This window comes from Leucopleurus acutus (genome assembly GCF_964270905.1).
Source record: "Leucopleurus acutus genome assembly, chromosome: 14".
NCBI classification, from domain to species: domain Eukaryota; kingdom Metazoa; phylum Chordata; class Mammalia; order Artiodactyla; family Delphinidae; genus Leucopleurus; species Leucopleurus acutus.
This window is the reverse complement of record NC_139156.1, coordinates 6,571,031-6,590,196: the sequence shown is the minus strand read 5'-3', so window position 1 is coordinate 6,590,196 and position 19,166 is coordinate 6,571,031. Positions and strand designations below refer to the sequence as shown.

The window sequence follows — 19,166 nt, the reverse complement described above, 5'->3', positions numbered from 1 at the left end:
CCACTGCGCGAAGGGGAGAGAGAACCTTGGAAAGGCTGAGAATGGATGGAAGGAGGAAGAAAAGGCCAAGATAGGACCCCAGATTGGACTTGACTCTTAGGTATCAAGGCCGTGGAATCCACCAGGGGCAGTGGGGTTGACGCCGACTCCGCTCCGAGGTTCTTCGTGACCTTCTACCCCCTCCGCTTGTAATGGGTGGGCCCGGAAGGGCGGGCTCATGGAAGTTGCGCAGGCGCAGTGGGGCCGGCAGCATGGCGTCCAGGCCCAAGCGGCGTGCCTTGGACGGCGGGTTTTCGGTCCCGCGCGATGAGGACGAGGATGATGAACTCGAGGATGAGGACGAAGACAATGAAGACAGTGACGAAGAGGAGGATGAAGACGACGAGGTCGTCAATGAGGTGAGAAACACGCGCGACCCCGGTTTGGCTTATGTCTGGGAAAAAACTTTCCAACAACCAAAGCCATGTGAGTGTGTGAGCTGCCTGGAGTAGCGACTTCCCCGTACCTGAGGGTCCTTAAGCAGAAACTGGAGGTGAGAAAAGGTTCTCACTCAGGTTCCACTTCGGTCTTTTACATATTGCAGCCACAGAAAGTTATTTTTATAAGTCCTGTCCCGGCCGGGTGCGTGGGCCCTCCCACCGCCGCAACGGCACCGTCCTCGGTGGCCTTTTTTAGTTCTCAGGCTAAAGCCCTAAATCCTTCTGGGCCGCCGGGGGCCCCGAGTTCATCCTCTGCCCTCCCAGCGCAGCTCCCCGCCGGGTTCACGGTGCCTGCCTCCCTCATGGCGGCCGCCTTCCCGTTTCTCGAAGGCCAGCCTCCTTCTCCTCTCTGCACGCTGCGTTTTTCCTGCAGTGTTTTCCCTTCCTTGGTCAGATCTCAACTAAGCTGTCTTTTCTGCCCCTCAGACCAAGTCCTGGTGATATGTTCTGCTAGAACTGGCTCCTACCGTAGAGCCTGGCATTAGAGGTAGTTAACACTTGTTGAATGAATAATTAGGACGGAAAGGTCCTGAAGACCCCGGAATGGCTAATAGGTAGCCCTGAACTTAACACCCGCCGGGCAGAGTTGGTAATTTATGCCCCTGATCCTAATCTTTGCCATTTCTCTAAATGTTACCTGAAAACTGGGTTCACCTCTTGGTGGGTGATCGAGCCAGTAAGTACAACCAAGCTGCAGATTAGAAGGAGGAAGGATTTCTTACTTGCAGCAGAAGTAAGGAGAACACCGGGGGTCTTTCCCCAAGCAGTGTCCCCCAAACAGCAGCGCTGCTGTTTTAAGCTAAGGGTACGTGCATATTCATGAGGGGGCTTGAGCAGAGGCGAATTCAGCATAAAATTGGGGCAAAGGTCAAGGAGTCCAAGCTTTAGCTGATTGAAGTCTGGAGGGTCAGCATCATCATTCGGTCCTCCACCTGGGTGGGGGCCTTAGTTCCTGCAGAACTCAGATATTACGGATATCATTTGAGGAGGAGCTAGGACTCTCTTATGTCAAGAAAGCCATTCCTGGTTCTTTTTCTCAGGGACCCTCGAACGTATCTGCTTACGTAAATGGTTGCCAAATTCACCAGCTGCTCAAATCCAAAACCCGAAAGTTAACTGTAATTCCTCCCTTTTCCTCATCCCACATCAGTAAATTCTGTTGGCTTTACCTTCAGTATCCAGACGTTTCTCATCAGTGATTCTGCAACGGTCAAAGTCCACCCTTCCACCATCTCTTGCCTGGACTTCTGTAGTAACTTTTAACTGGCATGCCTTTTCCCGTTCTTGTTCCCCTACAATCTCTCCTCCACCCACAGCAGAAAGATCTTTTAAAAATGTAGGTCTACGGACTTCCCTGGCTGTGCAGTGGTTAAGATTCCTCGCGCTTCCATTGCAGGGGGCATGGGTTTGATCCCTGGTCTGGGAACTAAGATCCTGCGTGCCGCACTGCGCGGACAAAAAGAAAAAATGTAGATCTGTTCTCACTTCCCTGCTCTGACCGCTCCAATGGCTTCCCATTTCATTTGTATGAAAATCCAAAGTCCTCATGGTTATTGGACAGAGAGACAGCTAATATGGCGGGATCAGAATAAGGAAGAGGGTGATGGGGGAATAAAGTCAGAGATAAACATGAGCAGGGCAAGCATGGGTGCAGGATTAGTGCTGTGATTGTGGTGTGGGTATATAATATATTTTCCGTGGAACAGAGCTTTCCCTTACAAAGCAGCTCTTTACTTTGACCCCTTGCCTTAAATGCGGTCTCACCGTTTTTTATTTAGATCTTTAACTGGCTTTTGCTAACTTCGGGTAATAGAACTCAGCGCTTCTTGCGTTAACATGGATAATCTATCAGTTTGCCAGTGGTTGGAAATTTGTGTAGTAACCATCACTGATGATAGTGTAAGAAAATAGGCACTTACATATACTGCTGGTGGGACTATAAATTGATGCACCCTTTTTGGAGGGCCATTTGACAACATCAGAACTTTAAAATGTGTATAAATCCTCTGATTCAGTAATTCTGCTTGTGAGAATTTACCCTCCAGCAATAATAGTAATACTAATAATACATGATTTAGGATCCTCAAGGACTGATCTTATTTAGCACTTAAAAGCCTTTAAGTTTTTTTTTTTTTTGGAGTGAAGTAATCCTTACATTTATTTATGGAATATTTCAGTGGCATTGCGTCTTAGAGTCTGTTATTGTTGTTTTACAGAGATAGATCAGGGAGCCTCGCTACACACACCTTTCAGTTACTTGTACTCACCATATTTCCTCCTGCCTCAGGGCCTTCGTCTGTGCTGTGCCAGGAACTCTCTTTACTGGTCCTAGGTTCCCAGCTCAAGTGTCTCTTTTCTAAGGGAAGCCTTTCCTGAATTTCCAACCTCCTATTTCTTAAGCTGTTATAGCACCGTTCACCTGTGTTTTATAGCATGCATAGTTGTAAGCCTATATTTATTTCCATGACTATTTCCTTAATGTCGGTATTCCCACTAAACCATAAGCTCCAGGAGGGCATGATCATTCATGTCTACTTTGCTCACCGTTTCATCTTGAGTGCCTGGCACAGTGCTTGGTACAGAGGGGTACTCAGTAAATTCTTGCCCAGTGAATGAAGCGTGGCCTCAAATCCGTGGGCTGAATCAAGCTCTAGGCAATGCCAAGGACTTTTGAAGTGATTTTGTTCTTTGCTGACTCTTACTGCAGTCAGGTAAATAATAATTTCTCATTTGCTTTATCCAGAACAGACTTTCTCAACATCAAAACTAGGTCACTCTGAATGCTTTGTTCTTCTCAGGCTTTTGTTTCAAATGAGGAGATGGTGTGAAGGTGTTTTGTCATCTGTGCAGATGGCAGTCTTGGCAATGTTTGCTTGTTTTGAAGCCTAGGCAGTTATAGTTCTTTTGGTAACATTTTCTTCTTCTTGTCCTTTTTCTGGCATGTTCCATAGATGGAGATAGAGCCAAAAAGAATGAGGTGGGGAGGAAAATAATGCCTGAATTATCTTAGTGAGTTACGTATGATGACCTATTTTGTGTGTCATTTACAGGAAGTGAACATTGAATTCGAAGCTTATTCTATCTCAGATAACGATTACGACGGAATTAAGAAATTACTGCAGCAGGTATTGTCTTTTATTCATTACACACGGATTTGCTCTTCTAAGAAATTCCAGGCCATTCGATATAAGTTCTGTCAGATTTCATTTTTTCTATTTTAGAATTCCCATTCCTACCCTCTCCACTTTGCCTGGAAGGAAGAATTGTTTTCTTTTCCAGGGCTAACTCCCCTATTTGTGCCTCTGCTCCCAGACCCCTTCCTTTGATTAAAATATTTACGTATTCTGTGTTCTAAAATACTCTCCCTTTCATATTTTAATTACTTGAGCTATTCTGTTTTTCTCTAATTCATTTCTAAGCTTTGTGGGGTTAAAGGAATTCTCACATAATGGCCCTGTCACTGATTCCACCATCTGGTGCCACAAGCAGCAGGCTTGCTGCTTCTCCGTATTCCTTTACTCCACATAAGATGGCTTTGGTTCGCCACCCTTCAGAGCCTCCGGTGTCCAGTCCACCCTCCTGCCCTCTCTTCTCCTCCCTGTCCGCTCCTCTCCCCAAGACCCCCTGTATTACCACCGGCTCTGCCTCGTCTCAAATTTCTGTTCCTTGACTGCTTTGATTTGCTCCGGCTTTTCTTTCCTCTTGGGATTGCTTTTCTGGGTCATCTTCCTGGTCAAATCATTGAAATTTCATTATTTTTATTTGAATATGGAAATTAGAAGTTTTATTAGAAATCATACATTGGTTTTATTTTTTTTAGGTTTTTTTTTAATAGATTTATTTTTATTTATTTATTTAGTTTTGGCTGCATTGGGTCTTTGTTGCTGCATGCAGGCTTTCTCTAGTTGCGGCGAGTGGGGGCTACTCTTCGTTGCAGTGTGCAGGCTTCTCATTGCGGTGGCTTCTCGTTGAGGAGAGCGGGCTCTAGGCGTGCAGGCTTCAGTAGTTGTGGATCTCGAGCTCAGTAGTTGTTGCACACGGGCTCAGTAGTTGTGGCTTGCAGGCTCAGTAGTTGTGGCACACAGGCTTAGCTGCTCCATGGCATGTGGGATCTTCCCGGACCAGGGCTGGAACCCATGTCCCCTGCATTGGCAGGTGGATTCGTAACCACTCTGCCACCAGGGAAGTCCCATACTTTGGTTTTAATTTAAAATATATTTTTTTTCTCCTCTCAGCTTTTCCTAAAAGCTCCTGTGAACACTGCAGAACTAACAGATCTCTTAATTCAACAGAACCATATCGGGAGTGTGATTAAGGTAAGCAGGACAGTTGTGTTTATTCTGATTAAATTAGTTCTTTATCCTAAGTTCCTCCTGTTTTATAGCAAGTAGGCCAGAAACTCAAATTGGAAAGTATTACTGGTTAGAAGGCCATCTCAGCAATTCAGGGTTATTAAATGCAGTGATCTAGGTTGTGGCAGCGGATAGGGAGAGAAGTGGGCTGATTCAGAAGATATTGGGGAGGTGAAATACAACGGGGCTTAATGAATGGTTGGGTCTGAGAGTGAGTGGAAAAGGAGTTGAGGATGATACCCTAGTGTCTGGCTGGAGAACCAAGGTAGCAAGCATGGAGGAGGATCAGGTTAAGAGGGGAACACGAGCTTGGATTTGTACATTTTGCGTTTGATTTGCCTGTGATACATGCAAGTGAGATGTTGCGCAACAGCTGGAGACTGGGGCATTTTCAGCACATAAATGGTCACTGAAGTTGTGGGAGTAGTTGAAGTTGTCCAGGGAGGGCAGGGACAGAGTCTGGTCATAACAGCGTTAGTTGGGGGGATGAGCTAAGTGGCAGAACCTGCCAAGGAGACTCAGGAGTGACAGGAGAGGGAAAAGGGGGAAAGCCTCGAGTGGTGTCATGCAAAGCAGGGGCTGGCACTTGGAGGAGGAGGGTGCAGGCCTGAGACGAATCCAGCCTCTGCGTGTACTCTCCGCTGGCTCTACGTTTCTTCTGCTGCCTGACAGACTGCCCTGCAGCTTCGAGTCAGGACAGCAACAGTACTCTGGCCCATGACTCTGTACTTTGGACAGAGCTCAGTGAGGACAGCTCGTATTCGCTCCGGGCACATTAGCTGCAGAGGCTCAGCGCGGGGCTGGCGGATTTCCTTGCAAGATGGTTCACTCCTGTGTCTCTGTTGGGAGCCCAGCTGGAACCATGGGCCTCAGTCTCTGTAGTGTGGGCCTCCCTACCCAAGAGAGCCAGGCAGAAGTGCAGAGCATCTTATGTTACCGGGTGATTTCCACCATTCATTTGATCAGCAGACGTGATGGCCTGTGCAGATCCAAGGGGAGGGCACGTGGATCGCCCCCCTCAGTGGGAGGAGTGTCTAGGTCACTTTGTCAGAAGAGAATGTGGGATAGGAAAAATCGCTTCAGCCGTCTGTGGAAAATGCAGTCTGCACGGTGACCTTCATCTTTCTCCACGGGCATCTCTGACGATGAGGATGAGGATGGTGCCTGCTTCGTAGGTGTGGGGGGGTGGTGAACGAGAGAAGATGCTTAGAACAGCATCTGGCGCACGGCTTGTACTCTGTATGCGTAACTGTCCCCGTTGAAGTCTTTTTTTCTATTCCCAGCACCTATCGTCTAGCTTATTGTAAAAAAGCAAAATAAACAACTCCACCTCGGTCTAAGGTTCCATCCACTCAAACGACCTCACCTTCAGCCATCTCACTTGGTTTTCAAAGCCAAAATTCTTGAAAGATATTTTGCATTTGATTTCCACCTCCTCTCCTAAACACCTTAATCTGGCTTTTACCCCCAACACTCTCCCGATGTCCTGAAACTGATGGGATCACCAACATCTTCATTACTAAATACAACAGACGCTTTTCAGACCTGCTGCCAACATTCAGAACCTGTAGCACACAACGTCAGGAAGATGAGAGGGTGACACCTCGGTAGCATCCCTTTATTAGCGCGTGGGGAGAAGCAGCTGCCTGCTCTGTGATCAGACACACGTGAGCTCTAGCTGATTAGTGTCCCGAGACCTGATGCATACCGATGAGAAGCAGTTGCTTTTATTTTTGAAAAAGCTTATTCTCTAGTCGGGGGATTCAGCCTTTCATCGGATAATTACACAAATAAGTCTAAATTACAATTATGGCTTCCTTGGCTTCCACAGAGACACCTGCGGTGTCCCAGGGACCCAGGCTTCTTGTTCCTAGGACAGGGACTGCCAGAGCTTTCTCTGGAGGCTTTGGAACTGGGGGGATTTGGACTCTTCTAGAGAAGGCGATTCCGAGGGAAGGGGAGGTGGGCTGGGGACTGCGTGTGCGTGGCTGGCGCGAGGCTGGAGTCTCAGGGCCCGGGTGTCGTGCAGCGGGTTGCTCAGAACTCAGCTGCCACGAAGAATTGTGTTGAGTGAAGAGGCCCGGGAGAGGGAAGGAGTGGGCTGGGAGGGGCAGGCCTCGGGCCAGGCCGGGGCGGGGCGGCGGGTGGTGGTGGGGGGGGGGGGGACGGGGGCGGCGGGTGGTGGTGGGGAGATGGGGGCGGGGCCCGCGCCACGGAGCAGCGCCAGCCGGCGGGGCGCGCCTGGCGGCCTGTCCAGGGGGAGGAAGGCCGAGTGGGTTCCTGGGTGCTCGTTGCTTTTCATCGACGGGGGGTTTGGGAGTCTCAGGGCTTCACACTGGGGGGCCTTCTTCCTGCCCCGGCTTTCCGTCCGTCGGCACCACGCAAGTTTTGCCACGGTGGCCAGGGGTCCTCTGACGTGCACAGGAGCTGCCGTGCTGCTCTCGGAGGACCAGGGCGGGTTCACGCAGTACGTTCTTCTGCGCTCCTCTCCCCTCTCCTCCAAGAGCCGACGTGCCCTTGGTCCTCTCGCCGGGACTGCGTCAGTCTCTCCTGAGCTGCCTCGGCGCCCTGCTGCGTTGCTGAGCTCGAGGCCTCTCTCCCGCGTCTGGCAGCCGCTCTGGCGGTGACCCAGGCCTTCGGGGCCTCGCTGCAGCCGCCCCCCCTTCGTGTTCCCGCACCGCCAGCTTCAGTGGAAGTGTTCTGCTGTGAAGCCTGGTTGCCCCTTCGCCTGAGGTCCCCTCCGTGGCACCGTCAGCTTGGATCCGGGAGCCGCGTTCTCCCTCGCCGGCCTCCGGGGAGGCCAGGCCCCTCCCGCAGCTCTGTCGGCTTCGATTTCCCCCCACGGGCAGGCTCCGCTCCGCTCTGTTCCTGCCCTGAGGCCCCGGCCACCGGGGGGCGCTCTGGCGCTGCCGACCGCACCTGGCTGAGCCCGTGGTGCTGGTGCCGCTTCGCACAGAACAAGTTCAGGGACAGACGGGCCGTCCTGGGTCCCTGCTGTCCTTCGGTGGAAGAGCAGCAGCCTCATTTTATCTCATTCATTCAGCGCTTGTTCCCCAAGGACTTAGTCTGGCCTGGCTCTGTGCTGGGGGCCGGGGATGCTGCCAGAGGAGTTTACAGCTGGGACGAGCAAACAAGCAACAGGTAAAAGAAAATGTGGACTATGTGTCGAGTCGAGTACAGCTGAGCCAGGAAGTTCAAGGTGGAGTCAAGCATCTCACTCTTAGTTCTGTTTTCTCGATTCCTCATTTCCTCTCTTGCCCTCGTTTTCTTCTCTCCTACCCGTGCCCACGGAGGCATTGCTCCCCTTCCCCAGTGGTGGGGACCGGCCGGTGGTCAGGAAGCATGCGTTTTAGGTGAGACAGTGTGGTGGACACACAGAGAAACAAGGCTGGGCTGGCTCCAGCCAGACCGCTTAGAAAACAGACTAAAATGGTTTCCTTCATGAGGTCTTATCTGTTCTGGATTTATAAGACATTGAGGAAAATGTCTTAAGAGTCTAGTAAAAAGAAATTTAGAGCAGATGATCATCCAGAATGTAAGAAGAGGACAGAATCAAGGGAGGTAAAGTGATGTGAACAAGACCACACAATTTTAGCCCACGGTGCTTTCCTGAAGTGATGACAGTAAAACAAAGTTATCGTTTGAAAAGTGGAAAGATAAACGAGGCCTGGATTCCAAGACTTGGTGTTGCAGTTCTTTCCAACCAAATATAAAGTTAATTTTTTTTTCTTTTTAAAATAGCAAACGGATGTTTCAGAAGACAGCGATGATGATGTGGATGAAGATGGGATTTTTGGCTTCATAAGCCTTTTAAATTTAACTGAAAGGAAGGTGGGTTTCCCTGACTGGCATCAGAATGGTTATTCCTTAGGCCAAACCCTCAGGAGTTAATTTTATTTAATGCATGATAAAAGTATCTTTTATATCAGACCATGATATTAACTATAAATATGTGTGCTCTTGTGAAATCTTATTGTAATCCTTTTTTCAGTATGAAGGTGTTTTTGTTTTCCTTTGAATACTCTGTACCCAGTTAAAGTCATTTACTGCCTGTGGTATAGAGAATCGTCACCTGGCTTTTCAGGAATGGGTGTCCTGATGTTGGTGTTGACACAGGAGCTGTTTTGCTGTCTCTGCAGCTGTTTTGATTTCTGAAGTTGAGGACACTTACTGACATTTATCTGTATTTTCATTCATCACTTTTTATTGACTCATTGATGAGTTCTAATAAACAACCAGCAGCTTCCCCGCCTTAGAATAAGATGCAGGCTATACGTTATCGTAATTTTTATTTGAACTTTTCCAGTTACTTCCATCTGTCTTTATGAGATGGATTAGAATTTCCATCCCAGCATGTCTGAGTGTTAGTATAACCTTCTCTGACCCTTGATTATGGGATGGTAAATAACCAGGTGTAGTTACTTTAGAGAAATACTTAAGCAATCAACACTGACGACATATAAGGTTTTAAAGGTTTTGGCAGAAAACTGCCCTTACCTGTAAGATAAAAAGTGATAGCTCTCACTTTGGAGTTTTCTCCTGTAAGTGATGGCCTGTAATAAAAAGTGAGCCTTCTCTTTGCTTTCTAGGGCACCCCGTTTGCTGAACAAATTAAAGAGTTTATTTTACGCCTCTGCGAGAAGAACTGTGAAAAGAGTATGGTTGAACAGCTGGACAAGCTTTTCAATGACGCCACCAGGCCTGTGGGCTTTCTGCTGAGTGAAAGATTCATTAACATTCCTGCACAGATAGCGCTGCCCATGCACCAACAGCTTCAGTAAGACACTTTGGAAGATGCCTCTGAACGGTAGTTCTTTCCCCAAGTGGATTCAGAAATGTGCTTCAAATGGCATATTTTGGTATAGAAAGAGTTCTGCCCTTGGTTTAAGCATGAGTGGCGAGAGTGCCTGTGAGATGCATGCATTATTAATAATTGGCTTTTTAAAAGAGTTTTAATTACTTAGGAATATTGTGATAGTAGGCTTAATAATCTTAGAGATTTAAATGGTATAAAAATTGTTGAGTTTCATATAGACTTCTTACCTCCATTTGACTAAAGCTTTTAACCCTCTTCACAGATAGATTTCTGTAACACAAATAAAATGTTGAATAATTACAACAATAACAAACAGTACAACTCCTAAATTCCACTGGGATATTTTATGACTAATGCAACCATGGTCCTGATACTGCATCTCTGGCTTCTCAGGGTTTGTTATTTTGTTTTTTAATTCAGGAGTTTTAAGTTTACAAGAATATTTTAAATGTAAGAAGGGCTAAGAATTGGCATCGCCCGTGCTTTGAAATAGAGGAGGATAAAATTACAGGCAGGCCCCCAGGCTTTACGGAATATTATTTCTCAGAGGTCACGGCACTTCTTTGTGATCTCCCTGGAAATAGTTGGCGCGAATGTAACTACAGTCTGAAGGCCTTTCGGTTTCCCATTTTTCCTTCAGAGACACATCACTTTTTAGTTTTACTCTCATACTCCTCAGCTGATACTCACATTGTACTTCTGGGGCCCAAGCGTGTTTTGTTTTGCGTTGTCTTTTTTCTGATCAGCTGGAGCTCATGTCTGTTTGGTTTCAGGAGAGCGTGATCTGCTTTCCTGATCCTCTATTGAAGAAAGCTGCAGAGGGTTGTTCTGAGTTTCTTTACATTTTTGTTTAGTCAGATGCACAGGGTTATTGTATGAGTTAAAGGAAGAAAAGAATTAAAGGCTTCATTGCTATCTCATTGACTGTGGTAGTTTGGGGCATCTGTCTGGCCGTTCCTGCAGGAGGTCAGAAATGAGTCCCAGATGTGGTGATTGGAGATTGTAGTGGTCACATGCTGTAATGGCATTGGTCATGGCCGTGTGCCTTTGTGTGCTTCAGTTAAATGTTTGTTGTTTTAGAAAATCCAGATTCTTAGGTATTTTTAACAGAGCAGTGACGTGTGAACTTGAGATTCCTCTGTTAGTTGCTGTGTATCCACAGCTCAGAGCATAATCTGAGAGTCATCATACCATTTATTATAAAAGGTGCTGCCACAATCAATTGAATGTGCACCTGGATACATAAAGAAAACCCACTGCTTTAGAAGCATCCAGGTCTAATGTCTGTCCGTTAAGCCTGCGTCCCAGCAGAACCCAGAGAAGAGGCCTCACCGGTTTTCTCTGTGCTCTGGCTTGTTGATGGGTCTCGCCTCACCCATCAGCCAAACCTTGTGTGTGTGTGTGCCTCGTAGGAAAGAACTAGCAGAGGCGCACAAAACTAACAAGCCGTGTGGGAAGTGTTCCTTCTACCTTCTGATTAGCAAGACGTTTGTGGAAGCAGGAAAAAGCAATTCCAAAAGGAAATTGAGCGGCCAAAAGAAAGATGAGTTAATGTTTGCAAACGCAGAAGAAGAATTTTTCTATGAGGTAAGCCCATCCTGTTCCATCTCTTTGTTTAGATGTAATAAGGATTTTCCTGATAATAATCAGGATTTATTGCTCTCCCATTTTATGTCAAAGTCCTTCTGTTTTTAAACTTCTGTATCTACAGCAGCTAGGAGCTAGTAACACAGTGAGAGTGGGGAGGAGGTGATTACCATGCTGACGACATGCTTACTGTGAGATCTTTATTCTCAAACCGCTCTGGGAGGCGAACATCAGCCTGTGTGCACAGATGGGGGACGTTGAGTCCAAGGGAGCTTGGAGCCACTCTCTGGTCGGTGTGGAGGATGGGGTGGACCCTGCTCTCCCGGTGCTGGCTCATGTGCCGCCCTGTGCCCTTAGTCCTGGAGGCCACCCCATTGGTGGGATTTCTAGCACTTTCTCCCTGTAAAAGCTTGTGCTGTGACGGACAACCAGATACCAGAGCATGTTACTTTCTTATGCTGCCTTCCTCTCAAAAATGTTAAATACATCTCTGAGGAGGACATATTTTCCTGGATTGGATGATATCACTTATTTTGAGGTGTCCACTAAAGACTAAAGCACTATACATTCAGCTCTGCCCTTGTTTTTCGGGAAGTAAATAAGTGAAAATTAAATTTTTAAAAATGTGTGCCTCAGCACTGCAGGCAGACCATGTCAGGGACGTATGTAACGGGTGTTTTAAGATGGGCTGGTTACGCGGACCTGCCTGTCTTCACACAACAGCTTTATGCTGAGGAAGCAGCTGGGACAGTGGGTAAGACCAGCATTTAAAGATGATTCTTCTCATTAACTATCAAATTTTATGAGTCTTAATTTCACTTGTGTATCATGAGATTATTTTGAGAATCAAATGAGATCATGAATATGAGCAACTTCAGAATTGTAAACGGTAGTAGTGTTACTATTACTTAGCTGCTTGTTCCCCTCTTAGAAATGGAACACTTCTACCCATACTCCTCATGTAAGTTAGATATCTATTTGGTGAGTGTTTTATAACGTCTGCCTGACTGTCCCATTTGAGCTTCCTTGATTCTGTATTTTGCTTCCTTTAGCTGTCAGTCTTATTACATATGCCAAACGTAGTATTTTTTGTTATCAATTAAGTGAGTTTTGCCTTTAGCTTGTCTGAACTTTAAATTTACGGTTCTTTGGTTTAGAAGGCAATCCTGAAGTTCAACTACTCAGTGCAGGAGGAGAGCGACACGTGTCTGGGAGGCCGATGGTCCTTTGATGATGTACCAATGAAGCCCCTGCGAACTGTGATGTTAATTCCAAGCGACAAAATGAATGAAATCATGGATAAACTGAAGGAACATCTATCTGTCTAACCCATTTCCCATGGACAGTGGTGGGCTTGTTTTTGTAAAAATTACCAGAAGACTTAGTGGAGATTTACTGAAAAACTCATGACTTTATTCAGATTAAGGTCCTCTACAAAAAGTAGGGTTCTGTCACCCGTGTCTGTGACACATTTACAAAATATCTTTGCTTTTTAAGATTTTGGTCAAATTAAGAATGGTTGATTAAAAACTTTTCCAATAAGAAGAAAAACATGGAGTAGTAATTCAATAAAAACTTCTATTTTTAGTTGTTAAATAATATGCAAAAAGTTTTATTCTTTTCAAGACTATCCTTTGCAGGGTATGACATCCATCTTCACGTCACGTCTGCACGTCACTCCAGTGGACCAGCTGTTGGGCTGCCTTTGGGATATTTATTGCACATCAGGTTTTGTGTAGAAGGTTCTTGAGAGTCACTGTATAGTGCATCTTTGTTCAGTAGTTTCAGGGCACTTCTCACACATTTTCTGTTCCTTTTTCATTGTTGAAATGGGTGATAGGTGATCCATCACTTGCTGTAGAATATCCTTACTTTCACTAGGAGGCAGATTACTGAAATAGTATTGTGGTGCCAATTGCATAAATCTGTTTAAAACAAAAAATTATTATTTTTGGTGAGAGGTACCAAACATGAGTGGACGCTTCCCAGGCCTGGAGAATCTGCTTGTAGAATTTTGATTAGTGTGAACTTCTCAGTGGCTTGGTCTGCCTTTGTAGAATGAATACTTTCTGTGGTTTACATGGAAACAATCCAATTGCATTTCTAGGATAAGTTGGGTCCTCTAGGGTCATGCCACACAGCGGAAGTGACACCCCCACTCTCATCACCGGGGGGAACGGGTACTTCCCCCAAGGCCCATCACAATTTTGCGACAGGTCAGATCAGATGCTTGGGAGAACTCTGGGTGCAGAAGAGGGAGTATCTGCATCTCATATTAATACCATACCATGTCCATTTGCTGAAGCTGGACACACCTGTAGTTACTCCTGGTTCCTGCCTAGAACATCACACTGCCCAAGTGGTAGTGGTACCTTCACAGTGGGTCCGGCATCTGCAGCAGCCTCTGAGGCTAGTCTGCATTCTCAATGCTGTCCCTATAGCCCATTCACTTAGCAGCCAGAGGGATCTTTAGGATATATGGAGAAGAGGTTACCCTTGCTTAAAATGGAGTCTCCAGTTGCTTTGTACTGCACTTAGGATCAACTCCAAACTCTTTATGTGGCCCATACCCTACACCTCTGCTACCTGCCTGTCTTCAACCTGGCCTCCACCCCTTCTCTTCCCCGCTTGCTCCAGTCTCAGTGGCCTGTTTTGAGAGGTTGCTACACTCAAGGTCTGCACCTGCTGGCCCTGTTCCTCTTAAGGTGCATCGTGCTTTGCTGTACATTTCTATACTGTGTTCTCTCTTTATGCTGTAATCTCAGAGGCATGAGTATTTCTTAGTCATCTACAGAGACCTGCCTTTAGTAGGTACTCTCAACATAATTTAGATTGGTAGCAGTATAAACTTACATTGAAAATGTAAGAAAAACCAAATTTGTCATTTGCTCTTCATGTATGAATTCAAAGAAACCCCCTTTTTCTCTGTTAAACTTACAGTTCAGGAGAGATTTCTGAGGCGATCCTGATGTAGTTGTTGTCAGATATGCTGAATTTATGGAAGAGAACCCACTCTGGCATCTTCTTGGTGACAGAGTAACAAGAAAGGGGATGCAGCTGTGCCACTTGCTTGTGCGTCAGCATTAAGTAATTACCTGACCCATCGACGTCCCGAGCAATCTAAAAGGCAGCGTTTTATAGAAAAAAGGATTTTGTATTAATATGGAGATCGATACACAAAAATATTTTGTTTTAAAAATTCCAAAATACTTCACACAGAATAGTTAAGACTACAGATTTGCTGCCCATGTTTTCTAGTTTCAGATATAGAAAATAAGACATAAACATGTTTTGCTCAAAACTTGGAGCCAGTGATGATAATAAGGATGTTAACTAATTTTATCAATTTCAGGGCAGCATGCCAAAACAGTGCAGCTACGAAGGTGAATGTTTTGGTCAAGAAATAAAGCTAGCACGTTCCCTGTCGCATGATGGACCACGCTCGCAAGTGTCCAGTGCTTTACACTTGACGTTTTAGCTCCTTTAATCCTCAGGATAACCCTGTGATGCAGGTAACCTTACTTCTTCCATACAGATGAGGAAATCCATGCTAAAATGTCCTTCTTCTCCATTAAGGGTGCTTTAGAGTTTAGGTGGTGCATACTAATTCTGTAACTTGCTTTAGTTTAGAGGCGCTACGTTAGTCAACCTCCACGCCGGGAAAGAAACAAATGGGCTGTCGCCTTTACTTCTTGTTGGGCATTACGTCACCAGGTACATGGGAGCAAACAGGTGAGACGAGGGACTATACGTTCAGCCAAAGAGTGCTGTAACAGTTCCTCCGCGATGGGAAAGGTCTTCCTGACAGAACATTCTAGTTGAGTCCTCCGTTCCCCTGAGGGGAAGTGTATTTAAGTACTAAATCTTTAGTAACATATAAGGGTTTTTAGTTTTATTTCAAAGTTAACATCAATACAGTAATCATCCTAAGTGGGAGGTTTCTGACAGGATGTCCTCAATGTGTGAAATTTTGTAAAGAGCACACTACAGGTGGCCTTATCCATTCTTACCTGCATAAAATAACCAGACAGAAGAGCCTTCCTTATGTTCAGAGTGTTTTCCTTTGAGCCAAAAGCAGGTTCTGTGTAAGGAAGCTCGATTCGCTTGATGATTTCTAAGAGTTCGGCTCGGATTACATCTGCCATCCTGAGTGCAGAGCAGTTGAGGAAGTAATCGTGACACCACTTTTCAACACAGTCTAGGAAGGAACAAACAAAAGCTATTTAGAAATGACCTGTCATAACTGAGAGAGCCCAGGCGGGAAGGCGCTCTGCCTCTGCGTCCCTGTGTCCTCTCCTAACAAGGTTGTCACGAGTGAGTGCGAGGGAGGCAGCAAGGACAGGGACCTCGGTGGCCGCGGGAGTGGCTGTCCCTGGCACCGCTGGGAAGGGAGAGGGTGCCGGCTGGCAGGACCTGCAGTGACTGTGGGGGACTCCACGAGCCCACCAACTGTAAAGTGCAGGTCCCTAGCGCTGACCGATACCATATATCACCCTCATCTGGCTCATAAGGGGCAGAAGAGACTGTCTCAAGATCAACATTTTGTCCAGTGTGCGTATGGCGAGGATGTACGTGCCCACGACATTCAATCAAACTGGGAGGGAAAAAGCTTACAGTACAGATACCTCTGATCCATGAAAATATCTCACATACTTTACTTAATTATAAGAAAAGGATTACTACTAGGCTGATCTGGGAATTAATGATGTCACAGTTAAGCTCGCCTACCCTAGCTGCAAGTTTTGTATCGAAATTCAGTCCCCTGGATCAGCGTGAAGTTATTCTTTCTTGCCATCTGTGATTAGCTGGGCCCAGAGTTTCGCCTTGGCCTGCGAGCGCATGCGGCCTTGGCAGAGCGGGCTGCAGACCTCCGTTGGTCCTTCCCGTCCACTCAGGCCCGTCTGGAGCCACAGGAGTGCTTGCACTTGGTCCAACGACGACCACCACCGGCTTGCCCTCCAAAGATGCCAAGGCCCTCATGTACTTTCTGGCTCCACTGACAACTTTTTCTGCTCAGCTTTGAAAAACTAACTCCCTGCTCTGCCGCTCTGACTGCTGTCATACTTTTCACTTGAAACATTTTTCACACCATCTGCTGGAGCAAAGGAGGTAAAAGCAGCATCGTGGAGAACAGAGGTGAGAATAATCCTCCTGGTAGGAAGGGAGCTCCCCTCTGGCTGTGTCCGCCTCACTGCTTTGCCCCGTCTGCCCCTAGAGACCCCCTTCCTGTCTTTAAGGCCCAGCACAGGAGTTTCACGTGGAGGAGTTTTCCGTTCCCTCGCCACTGGGAACGGGAACATACCCACCGTGGTTTAGACGTACCCAGGACTTGTGCCGCAGCTTTGGACCAGGCCGTTCTTCTCCCCTGGACGCCCTACCCGCCCCTCTCCCCTCCTCCGCCAGGGTCCAGCCTCCCTCAGCTCATCAGCCTGTTCATTACTATTACCTGGAGCTGGGGTTTGTTTTGTTTTGAACGCTCCACATTCTCTCTCCAGCCAGTAGTGAGCATGCCATGTTATGAAAGGCACAGCACAGCTCTGGCCGGTGGGCACCTAGACATGGCAGTTCCTTTCCTTCCTCCCTGGACCCGAGAGGACAGGAGCCGTGCTGTGCAAGTCTGTGTCCCCTGTCCCTGCGTCCGCAGTGAGCTCGCTCTGAAGGCTGCCGGGCTGGGGGCCGGTCCGTGGATGCAGGCCTGCCCTCTGTGGGCGCAGGAGGCGTGTCTCTACCGCTCACCTGCGGGTGCCTGAGGGCCTCAAGCGCCATCCCACTCAAATGACCAAGGGGGCTGGAGACAAAGGGTGTTGGACGAATAACAACCCAGCTTCGTCTGGGGAAGGAAAGGTGGAATTGGGAGGTGATTTGTGAGAAGGCCAAGCGTTCACTTACGTTCGCTGGTGGAATTCAGAGCCATGTCCTGGTAGGCCTTGTAAATGTTGATGAGGGTGAAGTGATCTCCTTCAGGATGTAAGAACGTCTTCCAGCAAGACAAGGCGGCCTCCTCTGCTCCCCGGGGCAGATGCGAAAAGCAATTAGGAGCTTTAAGATGCAAAAGGGCAGAAGATCAGCAATAATGAGATGTGCCCTTTAGCACGACAGGCTGTGGGGGGTGTGGGGGGGGAACGGATGGATGGGGGCTCACTGCTGTTTGTAGCCCTGCTCCTGTCTTACTCTGTGAATAACATGCTATCCTGTTTACATAGAAATGAGAGGACCGCAGGGTGAGCCGCCATCTTGTGCCTCTCCTTACTTCCTGTTTACATAGAAATGAGAGGACCGCAGGGTGAGCCGCCATCTTGTGCCTCTCCTTACTTCCTGTTTACATAGAAATGAGAGGACCGCAGGGTGAGCCGCCATCTTGTGCCTCTCCTTACTTCCTGTTTACATAGAAATGAGAGGACCGCAGCGTGAGCCGCCATCTTGTGCCTCTCCTTACTCCTGTGTGTGAGCTTTTCTCAGGTCTGCTCAGCACAGCGGACACCCTGCTTGTAAATATTACAGCCCCCGGTCCAGGGACAGGATTAGAACTCAGGTCCTAATGCAGCATAGCCTTTGGTTTGTCCTGCCAGTAAAAGAATCAATTAAAACCTATAAACCAAGATGAATGAGGTGGTAGGAAATAAAACACACGCACACGTGACACGCTTTTCTTGATCTGTGCCGATCACTTCAGCAAAAGCGAACTCGGTATGCTATCACCTGTCTGCTTTAAGAAATTCACTGGGTTTTTATTTAGATTTTTTCATATTAAGGCAATTCTTATAACTTTCCATTTTCAAACTACTAAAATATTTCATTATCATTTCAAATGGATCTCATTTAAATCTATACCTGCTGCAGATACACAGTACAAAAGAGCCGTGGAAGGAATACCTGTTACCATGGCAGCGACTGTTAGCATTTCATCTACACAGTCAAATTCACAGGATGCTAAGATAGACTTGGCGAGCTGTGGGTCAAGAGGAAACTCTGACATGATGATTCCAAATTCAGAGAGGTTTCCATCATTGTCCAGTGCTGCCAGATAATCTAAGTCTTCCAAAGCCTGCATCAAGCTTTCCGGTGCTATAGGGAAGACAAAATTAATAATTACAAAGTTTCATACAACCAAGATGGAGTAACAGGTACTGGTTTTTCCCTCCCACACAAAACAACCAAACAATGAACAAAATATATGAAACAAGAGTTCGCAAGACAGAGATCATCAGGCAACGAACAACAGTGATTCCTGAGAGGGGGGCACCTCGAGGTAAGCCTGAGGGCTGCCCAGCATACTGCCTTGAGAGCGTTTCCAGGCTGCGGTGCTGGGAGGGGACCCAAGGGGAGCTGCCAGACTCCCCGAATTATGGAGAGGGTGCTGAGGGTCCGGGGAGACTAAGGTGGCCAAAGCCTGCAGGTCGGACCTCCTGAGAGGAGAGAGCTCTAGAGCGAGGACTCAGAGGATGTACGAGAGCCCCTCAGTCAGTCAGCAGGGCCCATTCACTCCACTCCAGGCCAGAGAAGGAACCATCCAGAAGAGCAGAGGGTCAGCGCCCGGTGCTCACACGGGATCCAGATATGGCCGTTCCCACCAGCCAGGCTGCAAAGCCTCATGATTCGTGGGACTCTGGTGGTGGGGGGGACACAGAATAACTACACCTCACATGTACACTGTTCCAGTGCCACCTAACTAATCCTAAAGTCAAGACCTGAAAGGATCACTCTGCCACCCAGGACAAAGCTCCAGAATGTTTACAGGAATACAAAATACCCAGTATCCAACCCAGTAAAATGGACAATGTCTAGCATCCAACAAACATCATGAGGCATGAGAAGCAGGAAAATATATCCCATAATAAAGAGAAAAACGAACCAATTGAAACTGACCCAGATGACAGAAATGGTAGACAATGATGCTGAAAGAGCTATCTGCCAGTACAAGTAAGGACCAAA

The 19,166-nt window shown here is 47.1% G+C and overlaps 2 protein-coding genes across 3 annotated transcripts in view; one reads left to right on the top strand and one right to left on the bottom strand.

The window, feature by feature from the left end:
• The first annotated feature begins 248 nt into the window (after positions 1 to 248).
• Positions 249 to 12,929, top strand: BCCIP (BRCA2 and CDKN1A interacting protein). The gene is made up of 7 exons (XM_082854195.1): positions 249 to 398; positions 3,530 to 3,604; positions 4,715 to 4,795; positions 8,573 to 8,662; positions 9,421 to 9,608; positions 11,060 to 11,234; positions 12,392 to 12,929. Exons 1-7 carry the CDS (start codon positions 252 to 254, stop codon positions 12,560 to 12,562), a joined length of 927 nt encoding a protein of 308 aa, XP_082710321.1. The 5' UTR covers positions 249 to 251; the 3' UTR covers positions 12,563 to 12,929.
• A 51-nt stretch (positions 12,930 to 12,980) lies between these two features.
• DHX32 (DEAH-box helicase 32 (putative)) overlaps positions 12,981 to 19,166 on the bottom strand; it is a 52,169-nt gene continuing 45,983 nt past the window's right edge. For both annotated transcript variants that reach the window (XM_082854194.1, XM_082854193.1), the window contains 5 exons: positions 18,108 to 18,299; positions 17,124 to 17,273; positions 15,245 to 15,432; positions 14,173 to 14,354; positions 12,981 to 13,159 (listed from right to left, as the gene is read on the bottom strand). In XM_082854194.1, coding sequence (XP_082710320.1) covers positions 12,988 to 13,159; positions 14,173 to 14,354; positions 15,245 to 15,432; positions 17,124 to 17,273; positions 18,108 to 18,299 — 884 coding nt within the window. In that variant the 3' untranslated portion in view covers positions 12,981 to 12,987. The remainder of the gene's footprint in view (positions 13,160 to 14,172; positions 14,355 to 15,244; positions 15,433 to 17,123; positions 17,274 to 18,107; positions 18,300 to 19,166) is intronic.